General features: G+C 41.1%; 1 protein-coding gene across 1 annotated transcript in view; it reads right to left on the reverse strand.

Annotated features, from left to right (window-relative positions):
• AKAP6 (A-kinase anchoring protein 6) overlaps nucleotides 1-12,672 on the reverse strand; it is a 212,667-nt gene that overhangs the window by 146,927 nt on the left and 53,068 nt on the right. Inside the window, 1 exon segment of the mRNA XM_066322134.1 lies at nucleotides 6,359-6,481. Within this exon segment, the coding sequence (XP_066178231.1) occupies nucleotides 6,359-6,481 (123 nt within the window).

Genomic DNA, 12,672 nt, shown 5'->3' on the forward strand with positions numbered 1-12,672 from the left:
GATCTTATGGGAAACATCTTTAGATCAAGTGCAGTATTTTTGTATGGGTCAGAAGAGCAGTGCTTTTATTAGAAGGATATACTTGGATTTAATATACCTGGATTTTCTTTCTTATATATCTGCTTTTTTTCTTCCTTCGTCACCAAAAATGTTCTTTAAATTTGAAAAACAGTCCAAACAATTTAGAAACCTCTATTTTTCCAACAGTCAGCAACTTACATTCTCTGGATTCAGACTACAATCCAGGTAGAGTCAAATGTGTTAAAATGACAGCAACATTTCCTACACTTTAACTCAAGAAACAGAAAAGTTTACATAGAGGTTATTTGGTTTACAGATTTTAAAATCTGAATAATAGTCAAAACTGACAATATACATGTATTCTGTTTGTTTAAGTTTACTATCTTACTTCCTATTAAATCGTTTTATTTGCCTGTGAAATCTGCTGAGTTTAGTCTACATCTCTGATTAGTATGTTGTGCAGACTGTTTCCTGTGGAAAAGGACATACCCTCAGGAATCCAAGCATACCCAAAATGCCTTTCAAAAAAAAAAAAAAAAAAAAGCACCAAAAATTTTAAAAATTCAAACAAACAATAAGGCAAACAAATTCAAATTAAAATTGTTAGGGAAATAAAATATTAGGCCATTCATGGTGCTCACTCTTTTGCACCATCATCCTGCAGAGAAAGTGTTCTATGTTTTGAGGAAATTATCTCATATAGCTGCCATGCACATTGGAAATTCCCATATAGCAAAAGTAGAATACATAACTTAGCCATTTCAGAGGCTCTAATACCCTTAATAAAATTACCATTACTACTGCTACTACAAAGACAGTCGGTAGATTAGCCCAAGGCATGTGTATTTAACCTTATTTTCAATAAGAATAGATATTTAATACCTCTCTAAACTGACATTTTTCAGAAAATGAGATTTTCCAGGGAGATGAGAATGATCTTTTTTCCGGACATAGCAGTCTTGTTACAAACAGACAATCAGGTATCATGAAATATCACTGAGGCATCATTACTTCACCAATACAATTTCTTAAATGTGAAAATACAATCTATTTTCTGTATGAAGGCATTTGTTGTTTACAGCTCAGAAAGTGCTGAGCCATGATGTGGCCAGAAACATTTATAACAGAGACAGAAAAAAATTCTTATTTCACTTCTCTTTGGATAATAAAACTCAAGCCTCCTGTATCTTAAAAAGAATTTAGTTCTGAATGGAGATGACATCTCAACTTTATGTACAGAAGGAAAGGAAATGCTAGTGTGAAGCAACTTGTATAATTTGCTTTGAAATACTAATGATGCTTGCTCTATGATATTTCTAAGACTAACAAATTAAGTAAATATGGCGACTGAGAAGGTCAACATAATGAACTGCTTCTGGGCTAAAAAGGATTTTAATGTGGCCCAAACCTTGTGACTAAATTGGAGTAAATATTACTGACAGGGATCTGAAAACAAAACTAAGAAAATACTGTTCATAGAATGATCAGTTAGCATATCCAAACCACATTTTGTACTGCAATAACTCCATGCAATCCTCACCACTTGTGGTTTTTACAGAATCATATTTGCTATTCTAGTTTCAGCAAAACAGAACATATATTTTTTGCTTTAAAAAAAAAAAAAAAAAAACAAGAAGTAAGGACAGTCTTACTGGAACAAAATGGACAAAAATGCCTTACTGTTAATTCCAAATTTCTAAGACTTTACCTTAATTAGTTTTATTTCTATAGAAAAAAATATTCCTTGCTGACATCTATTAACAATGCGAGAAGTATTTAAAAATCTGCCCCGAAATAAGTGTAAAATATTCTATTTTTCATTTGCAGGATCCCATTTAAAATTCTTGTGTTCCCTAGCCCTGAGACTCCAGACACAGCAAAGGCTTAGTACAATGACCTAAGAGCACACCACACCGAGTGCACAAATAGGAGTAGTGCAGCAACAACAAAAAAAACAAAGTACTGCATTAACAACATAGGAAAAAATGAGTACTACAGAATTAAAATTTCAAGGCCTCAGCAAATATATATAGTACCTTCTGTCTAAACCTTTCCCTCAGCAGTTCTTCACAGCAGCTGGCTTACCTCTTCACTATGCTAAAGCAACATCTCTTATCAGGCCATGGATATAGTTATATGTCTTTTTTAGCAAACTAAAATGGTCAAGAGATACATGGTGAATTCTTATTTGTCAAGCTGGTTAGAAAGTCTGCTTGGTTTCACAAGCACAGCAGTACCACCTAGACAGATGCTTTTAGCTCATAAGCTGCCTTCAGGATACTGTTTTTGATGAAAACTGATTTGCATACCACCAAGTCTATGCTTACAGTCTGCTAGTAGCTGATTTTGATCAGGGTGCCAATGGGCAAGAATCAGCATAGCAGAAAATGAGAGATACAAAAGATAAAGTGAATCAGAAACTGTTTTTAGTGAGGCAAATGAAGCTATCTTTTCTTTGGGAACTGATTTTCACCTAATTTCTCAAAAAAAAAAAAATACAAAACCTGCTCCATTTTTTCTCTACTAGGGCCGACTGAGACCTTTGTGGAAAAGTAGATTTCTGCTGAAAAACACGCCTGTTTTATGAAAACTTATTAGTGTTTTCGACATCTGCTGGCTTGGGTGGCTGCCTGCAGAGTGCCAGATGTTCAAGGGGTGGCTGCTCCATGTCAGCTCTTCCATATGAATGGGAAGCACACAGCTCCCAAATCAGTTTAACCAACATTACTGAGTTGTGAAGACCTGTAAAATTGAAAGAATAATTTCAGTCTCTGTTCCAGGGATCTCTGAGAGCATTTTCATTTATAGATTTGTGCTTTGGTGTTGTCTAAAATGAAGCATATAGCAACTTTTGTTCTGCAGAACATCAGGGAGCTGGGTTTTAAAATTTGCAAGAAAACTGCTCTCTAAGCTGAAGATTGTCTATTACAGCACACATTCAAGATGAAGACCACCTTTCTGGAAAAGGTAGAATTTTTTTATAGAAAAAAATCATGGTTTTTAGCAAAAATAAATGGTTTCTCATCATGGCAAAATCGATGGAGTTTAAGTTGTAACTGTGATTTAAGAACAAAACTCCAATAGGTGACTTACTAATTATAATTGTGGTGTATTTGGGTATCAGGCCCACATGCACATATAGTGCACTTGGTTATGAATTCCCTTGGTGACCCAGGAACTCCCCAGCTGGTCTCTGAGCAGATGAGATAATGAGGAAAAACAGACCAAATTGAAGAGAGTCTGCCTTCCCTCTTCACCACAGTGTGCTTCACTGTTTTAGAAGTTGTCCAGGTGGGACCTTCAGACACTTAGAGAGATGTCTCTGCAAGCAGCTCTTGGTGAGCCAGGAGCAATAGACAAACGCTATTTGTGTGCTTCAAAGTGTTGATTAACATGCTTGTGGACAGTATTGCCAGGCCAGGTATAAGAATCAACAATTATTTGGGGAATTGTACCAATTTAAGCTGATGTCATGCTATGACACTTGTAGTAGATACTTGCATTGCCATCCTGTTCAAGAAATCTGACTCCTCACGTGAGCATTACTTCATGCAAAGATTTTCATAAGTTGGTTTCTTGTGATGCCTTTTTTTTTAATGCACTATTTTTGTGTCTGTGCCACGCCATTTCTTGAAATGTCAAAGATGAAGAAAAGCAAGGCTGAGTGGGGAGAGATTTTAAAATTCAAACCTTTATCAACAGTTTACATTGAAGTCCTAAAGTGACAGTCTACAATTTTACATATTGAAAACTTTTGAAGATATGCACAACCTTCTCCTTGTCACCTCTGCAGATTTTTTCCCTACCAATGACAACAGGAACAAGTGAATTTTTGTGTTTTCTTGCTCCTGTTATTTTCTTTTCTTAAATTTGACAGAAGAGATTTCATTCATAAATGCAAAATATTCTCCCTTTATGGCACTAATTTTGTCATCACAAATGTATTTCAAAGAAAACAGCATCACAGTTCATGGAGTTGATAACTCATGCCAAAGGCTAAGGATATGTCTCTACTAATAAAAATATTTATCCGTACTGAGTTTTCACTCATTTTATGATGAGAAAACCTGCACCAGTGAGGAAATAGTTATGAGATATGTTGGTGTAAATGCACTACACAGAAAACAACCAACACATTTTCTTTGTTCTCCCAGCTAGTTTACTACCAATGTCTGTATTATAAACCCATAAGTCTGGAACCTAATCTTATAAAGTTCCAAGTTCCTTTATTTCAGCACCTCTCAGGTAAGTCTGACATGTATAATCTGACTGGCAAAAGAAGAAAATGAGAAGTGTAAGTCTCTCACACAAACCACGATCACCATGGCCTTACAATGCTCAACTAAGGGAAATTTCAACAGTGAGCTTAACATGAACTGAAGTTCATATACTTCTGTTTAAACACAGATTAGGATGTCTGACAGACAAAAGCCACTGAAAAGCTGACAGTCTAGTTAATACAAATAACTATCTCCCACACTGCAAAATGGTCTGTATTTTCTGCTGTGTAGAAACTAGTATGATAACATACATTATCCGAAAACCAAGAAACAAAACTCAGTTATGCTTTTTTAAGTTACTCAGTGGGTTTTTCACTGGATATAGATGCCATAAAATAATTATAATAGTATCAAATTGAAACTGAACCATTCTTTAGATATTTTACTTCTGCAGTGAAGTAAAAAAATCCCCAACTTGTTTCAGGACATAATGATCCTGAAGCATATGAGGATTTTCCTACTCCAAATACACAGAAAGCAGCTAGGAGCTTAACTACTGACAGGGGAAAGTGAGGTCGTACAAGTGCCAACATACTCATTTATTTGGACTACCTCTAGCAATGATAGAGCTGCCTCTGAGCTACTATTCGACATTCCAGTCTGATATAGATGGGTTTGGTCTCAGCTCCCCAAGAACCACACGGCAAAGTTGGAAGTAATTTGCCTGCATATGAGCTCCTGTGCTCCTCCCCATGGAAGAAAGAGGAAAATAAACTGACTGTGAGAGTTACAGGGTGTTACCTGGAATATGTTTCTTTTTATCCAGTCAAGAGTGAAAATTGTGATTCTACTCATAAAAGTTCCCCATCAAAAGTTTCATGTTGCAGAGTACAACAAAAACAAATTGAAGTGACCAGTGTCTTTTCTGAGGTCTGATTTCACAACGTGCTCTGTGCCTTCAGAGCATCTGTGAACACAATGGGAATCATGGGATGAGTGTGTGCAGAAGGCAAGGCAACAACCTGAACTCTGCCACAGGACACAAAATCTGCAACATAAGGAAAAACGATGTGTCCTCATACTGCATTTGATAGACTACCACAATGAACACTTCATCCAGTGAATGCCCAACAGCACTAGCACAAAAAGAAATATTGAAGAGCAAAAGACACAAGAGCTTTCTGTACAGCTGAAATCCCAAAGCAGTTTTCAGTTTGGTTTTAACTGTTGATGTAGTTGATGTATATGAAATTAATTTAATAATGGTCACTCCAGTATTACGGGAGGGATTCAGATGACATTTTTTCCTGTAATGCATCACGTGACTTCCTGGCACCGTTGAATAATTTTCTGCCATAAGATTAGCAGAGATTGGAAGTGAGGCTGAGCTTTGGGAGATGACAGTCTGCTGTAGGCTCAGCTCATGTCCTCTTTCATACAGCTGGGGTGTCTGGGTCGCTGCCTTGGAGTACTGCTATCACCATATTTTCTTTCATTTCATACCAGTAAGAAGCAAAGATTTCAGCAGAAAAAGAGGAAATTTCTTAGTTTAATTTTCTGTACTTTTTAAAATTTTCCTTTTACCAGCTAGAGTAGTTTACCTGTTAAGATACCTACCCACTGAACAGCACACATTGAGCTCTATTTTCTACCTACAGTATAAAATCAGTATTAATTAAATGCACAGCAAGAAAAATATTTGAAGTAACTATTTCAAATATTTTGTTTAAATGACACTGTGCTATGCTAAAACTGTGTGAGAGAAAATAAGAGTTCCTCATTAATAACACTTTCATTAATGCTACAATGTAGTAAAAATCCTAGAATGATCAGCAGAAAAAAATTATACTTTTTCCTCTTGTTATTGTCTTTTCTTTCAGTTTGGACATAAATTCTGAATTGTAATGCAATTCTACCTTTTAATTTAACTTTTACAAAGTTATCAGTACATATTTCATGCCCAGAAAATAATTTGTTGATATTTTCATTAAAATAAACTGCAGTGCTGCAAATCTTACATTGAAATATAGAGGCATGCTTGTAATAAAAAAAAATAATAATCAAATAAAAAGCACAGCAGAATTAGTGATAGCAATCATAGTAGAGCATTGTCCTACCAAGTGTGTCTCCAGGTACAGCTTAAGGCTGTCTGTCTCTGCTTTAGGAGGAGTCCAGTTCTCTGTTGTTTCCATGGCTTCATTTAACCAGTGAATGAATTCATCCAGCTTGCTTACAAACCCCTTACCATGGAAAAAAAAAAAAAGAAAGAACAGATAAAGCACATTTGTTAGCAAAACAGCAAGGTCAAAAATGTATGCTCACTTCGACTTTATTTTTTTTTTTCACCAAGAGTATTTTACCTCTTACAACCTAAAACAAACAAACAAAACAATTAGAGTGGTGTTTTGATAATTGAGTAGCAGAACAGTGTTTCTGGGAATAATCCAATGTGATATTTTGGGACAAGGCAATGTGGAATCCATATCACTGTGATGAAATGAAGAAAACGGCAAAGTTTTAGAGAACATGAGGGAGATACCTAAAAATCTTCATAGCAATTATAATGAAAATTGAGCTTAAGACCTTGCACTGGGCAGACTGGGTGTACTATGAGCACTGACTGTTGACAAAAGGACTGAATAAAGCTGCATTAACAAGGTATACATAGCAAACCGAAGGAAGAAATTGCTTGTCAGAACTTAGGTGTTTTGATTCCTGTTTTGGTTCATAGCATGAGACTCAGAGAGAGGAAATCAAACAGTAGATGAGGCAGAATATATAGCATTTAATATAAATATTGCTGATTGCATGTGAGCCACACAGATGGTGCTCCGGAGAAGACAGGAGCTCCTGCTTCTCAGGAGCACCATTTATTTCAAGATTAGTACCAATTATATTGTCTGATTAAAAATAGTGCCCCTGAATTTACATGATTGGATGATTCTATAGGCAGATACTGAGTACAGATCATTTTACTGAAGTCTTATCCACCACAAAGCAAGAGAGTAAATGGAATAAACTGACCATGATGTTTATAAGCACCCTGAAAATTAACTCTGAAGAGGAATGTGCATCTATTACAAGCGTTGTAAGACTAGATTAAGTTAGGTCTAATACTGGTTGTATCATTAGTTATTAGCTGTAAATTTCCAGCATAGTGAGAATTTTAATTTCCAGTTGGGTAACAACTCAGTGTACACATTCAGTACCTCAGACTCACCACTCTATTTGTTAAATTATTTCTGCTAATTATTAGTCCATTCAGATAGCTAAAAGCAAACTAAGCACAGAACTTTTAAACATCCCTGAGTCTCAGGAGCCCAAACCCTCTTCTCCAAAGTTGCCCACACAACTGGAATTCTAAATAAGACAGAAAAAAGAGCCTAGGTGCACAGCTTTGTTATTTAAAGCACAATGGTAATAATCTAGACCAAGCAGAACCTCACTTCTTTAAAAATTCAAGGGAGAAAGAGTAATTTTGGTCCAGCACTGCCAAGAATCAGAGTCCAGCAACCAACTCTTGGCTCCCAGTGGAAGCAGCAGTGCTTCCAAACCCAAGCTAGAGTCTGGCAGGGAGCTGCAGTGCACACTGCAGGCATGACAGCACCCACTTCAGCACTCTGAGGACTTTTATTTTCATGTGAGCCCCCACAAGAGCTCGGGATAAGGAGACTACTGCTATCTCTATTCGTGGAATGCACTGTATATCAAACCATTATAAGGGAGAAAACTGGTACTGTGCAGGTTTCACTGTAGGCTATTTTCCAGGATATTCCAGAAAGGGGGAAGAAAGACGGGGAAAGCCACGCAGTGGCTATGGAGACTGAGAAAACATGCCTTTACTCTGGGGCAAGGAATGCAGGCCACTACATCAGCTGTCTCCCAACAGCAGGCTAATCATACCACAGGGACTGTGTTCCCCATGTCAATCTATACATGGGTAAGATGTTCTCCTTGCTCCATGGCTTACTTCCTTCCAGCTCAGAGACGCCAGACTGGCAGAGGAGATGGAGACGTGAGCTGAGGAGGAGAAGAGCCAGGAGGAGCAAAATCCTTCTTGTCCCTCCAATAAATCTCTGCTTGTGTCTCAGCAATGTGCTGTCCTTGAGAGACAAGGTGATATGGTAAGCAAAAAGAAAAAGAAAAGAAAAAAAAAAAAAAGAAAGAAAGAAAAAAGGCTCTCTCTTGTACATGCATCACGTATTTTACGGAGACAGACACGACTCAATGTCTGTAAGGGAAAAAGGAAGAAAAAAAGGGGAAAAGGAAGAAAAAATGGAAAAATAGGGGGAAAAGGGAAAAGAAAAGGGGAAAAGGAAAAGGAAAAGGAAAAGGGAAAGGAAAGGAAAGGAAAGGAAAGGAAAGGAAAGGAAATGAAAGGAAAAGGACAAGGAAAAGGAAAAGGAAAAGGAAAAGGAAAAGGAAAAGGAAAAGTAAAAAGAAAAGGAAAAGGGAAAGGAAAAGGAAAAGGAAAAGAAAGAGAGAAAGAGAAAGAAAGAGAAAGAGAGAGAAAGAGAAAAAGAGAGAAAGAGAAAAAGAGAGAAAGAGAAAGAGAAAGAGAAAGAGAAAAAGAAAGAGAAAAAGAAAGAGAAAAAAGAAAAAGAAAAAGAAAAAGAAAAAGAAAAAGAAAAAGAAAAAGAAAAAGAAAAAGAAAAAGAAAAAGAAAAAGAAAAAGAAAAAGAAAAAGAAAAAGAAAAAGAAAAAGAAAAAGAAAAAGAAAAAGAAAAAGAAAAAGAAAGGGTTGGAAGTGCCAGTGCCTGGCACGTCGGGGCCGCGGTGAGGGATGCGGTGTCCGGGTGGAGCCCGCGGCAGGGCGAGCAGCGGCCGCGGCCAGCCCCGGCGGCTTCTCTTCTGCCAGGCGCAGCACAAATCACAATAATCCTACCATTTTTCAAATGACGGCCATAAAATTTTATTGAAACCATTCAGAAGCGCACATCCGCAGCAGCCGAGCGCGGCGGAGCGCGGGCCGCGGGCAGCGCAGGGCGGCACAGGGCAGACCGCCGCCTGAGGGAGCGCCGCCAGCCCGGCAGCGCGGCCTGCCCGGGCACACAGCGCCACCTGCCGGCGCCGGCACGGCAGCGAGGGGACGGCAGCGAGGGGACGGCAGCGAGGGGACGGCGCTGAGGGGACACCGCTGAGGGGGCGGCAGCGAGGGGACAGCACTGAGGGGACAGCGCTGAGGGGACAAGCACTGAGGGGACACCGAGGGGACGGCAGCGAGGGGACGGCGCTGAGGGGCCAACACCGGGACGGCACAGAGGGGACACCGCGGGGACAGCGCTGAGGGGACAGCACTGAGGGGACGGCGCTGAGGGGACGGCAGCGAGGGGACAGCACTGAGGGGACACCGAGGGGACGGCAGCGAGGGGACGGCGCTGAGGGGACGGCAGCGAGGGGACAACACCGGGACGGCACTGAGGGGACGGCACTGAGGGGACAGCACTGAGGGGATGGCACTGAGGGGACAGCACTGAGGGGACACCGAGGGGACAGCACTGAGGGGACACCGCGGGGACGGCACTGAGGGGACACTGCGGGGACAGCGCTGAGGGGATGGCACTGAGGGGACACCGCGGGGACAGCGCTGAGGGGACACTGCGGGGAGACCAACACCGCGGGGACAGCACCCAGGGGACAGCACCGAGGGGACGCCACGGGGACACCAGCACCGCCGGGACGGCACCGAGGGGACGGCACCGTGGGGACAGCACTGAGGGGACAGCACTGAGGGGACATCACGGTGTCGGACAGCACCGAGAGGACGGCACCGGGGGCACAGCACGGGGACAGGACGGGGGGATGGCACCGAGGGGACAGCAGCGAGGGGACAGCACCGGGACAGCACCGAGGGGACAGCACGGTGACACCAGCACCGCGGGGACGGCACCGAGGGGACAGCACGGGGACAGGACGGGAACAGCAGCGCCGCGACACCAGCGCCAGGGGACCGAGGAAGGAGCATCCCTCCGCCCCACCGGCGCACCAATTCCAGCCGGTCCGGTTCCAGCTGCTAGAGAGCGTGCGAAACAGAACATTATTTGTGTCGCAAACCCTACGCGAGATTAAATCTCAGCAATGCAGCTCCCACTTCGTTCGCCCTGAATTAGTGATCAAAACAATGCCCCCGGGGTTTCCTTTTTTTTTTTCACAGCGGTGCCCAGGATTCCGTCCTATTTATTTGAATAGCCTGATGCCAGTGGGAAGGGAAGGAGGCGCCTTTTATCAGGCAGCCGCTGGCCGGCAGGGAGCGGCTCCGGCCCGGAGGTGGAATGCCGTGCTCGGATCGCCGGGCGCAGGGCTCGGGAGGGATGGAGCGGCTCCCGATCGTGGGCTCAGGACCCTGATAGTCCCCCGCTGAGGCCAGGGCTGTAGCAGAGCTGTGGCACCCAGGACCCCGCCCGGCTGCGCTGTCAAAAGCACACGAACAAACTCAGCTCGCCCAGACTCAGAGAAGGAGCGGTATCGGTGGTCCGTGTACCCCCGTCACAGCTATAAATCCGGATCTTTAATCCCCTTAAGGCTCATGACAGAGTGAAAGCCCGAACTTCTCCCCGAGTGAAGGGCCCTCCGCAGAGTGACCACCACGGAGACGTTTCTGTGTCATCAAGTGGCCTAGTTCACTAGGGTACAATTAATGACTTACGTGTCGTCAGGGACACAAACAGCATTAGGATAGTTCGTCTTCTTACCACCTCAAATTTCCTCAAGTTTCCCAGAATATAAGTTTTAAATAAAACGTGAAGACAAAACCAGTTCTAAAAAATAATGCAGGTAACATTGTCTTACAATACAGAAAATATATTATGACACTCGCACAAAGATGCTTTTAAAAACAGATTGCAAGAGAAATTATACTAAAACAAAGGATAGGCAATTCTAAATTGGCAATCCTAAATCTCAATCCAGGAATATTCAATGGAAGAAATAAATTCAAAGGATGACAAACTTCAACCAATACAGAAGATTTTTTTTACCTCTTCATTTAATAAGATATTCATGAAAACACTTTCCATTCCTTTCTAGACACTTCTTCCCTTTCTGCCTTTTTAACTGAAATTATATTTTTCTTTCTCTAGATATTTTTTCTTCATCATTACTAAGGTTGGAAAAAGTTTCAAAAGGTAAAAACTTCACTGAAGGTATGCTGATTTTTCCTGTTTAAGGGTCTGATCTACACAGCATTGCACTACAATGAAAATACTGACAAAACTACCCAGCTTGTACTTCAGTAAAAATTAACAGGAAATTAAAATATCATATTTTCCATCAAAACTTATTGGAAGTTGAAAACTCATAGCTGGCTACATTGAATCTAAAAATTACTGTACAGTTCCTCAGAGAGAATAGAAGAGAACAGAACAGAAAATAAAATGCACCAATAATCCAGTCTCTGCCTTTAGACCAGCTGGTTCAGTTTTGCAGATATTATAGTTTTGCACTGTGCTAGCAAGCCAGACATAAAAACTTGAGCTCCTACAGCATAAAGTTATTCTTAGTCTACACTGCTTAGTAGAGAAACAAATGTTTCTGGTTGTTACTGGATGATTTGTAGCTGCTTCTGTAGTAAAGTTTGCAGATAATGATAAAGCCATACCTTACACGGGAAATTTTTAAACGTTGACCTTTCAAACCTTCAGCTTTCCATTTTGTCTCATGACAATTTTACAGATTCTCCAAGGGGGAAGAAGTAAGTCCTGATCACACGCCACTAAAAAAAAATCTAAAGCAAAAATGGCTTCATTTGAAATTTGGCACATACATAGTTGGGTTTTTTTGTGGTCTAATTCTATTTTCTCTGGATGGGTAAGAATGAGGAAGACAGCCAATTCTAAGTATTGGGGGGAAGCTTAACTCAGTGTGTCTGCTTAATTATCTTATAGAATGAAAATACACTTAATTCAATTGTTCTGCACAATTAAGGAATTAATTAATTAACTGAAGTATTAAATATAAATTTGATGGGATTTGACAAAATATCTGGAGACTTCCTTATTAATGACCAGGGCAGTCCCATTTTCTCGACCACAAGAATGAGAATTCACTTGCTGAGTCATGCAAAGGCATGCTCAGAGGCCAAAGGCATGCATGGATATTGGGCTGAGGAAGGATGTGCCTGGAAATGTGCCTCCTCCCCCTGTTCTGTTAACATAAGGGCATAGAGAAAACACAGATGCCCTGCTGCACAGGGCTCTCTACGCCCAGCACAGCTGTATGAAGGATCTTGGCTTGGGCAGCCTGGTTTTGCCTGGCAGGTGGGATCACAGAGCAGGAGAGCAGTGCAGTGCTGTGCCACCAGTGCAAGACACCCTGGAGCATGGGGCAACAACCTACAGAGGTGGGCAGGTGGACAAGTCTCACATGCCATTTGTTACAGGGCTCTGTGTGTGCTCTGTCCCAAATGTACCTCATAAAAATTGAATACTCTTAA

This window comes from Sylvia atricapilla, chromosome 6 (genome assembly GCF_009819655.1).
Source record: "Sylvia atricapilla isolate bSylAtr1 chromosome 6, bSylAtr1.pri, whole genome shotgun sequence".
Taxonomy (NCBI): Eukaryota; Metazoa; Chordata; class Aves; order Passeriformes; family Sylviidae; genus Sylvia; species Sylvia atricapilla.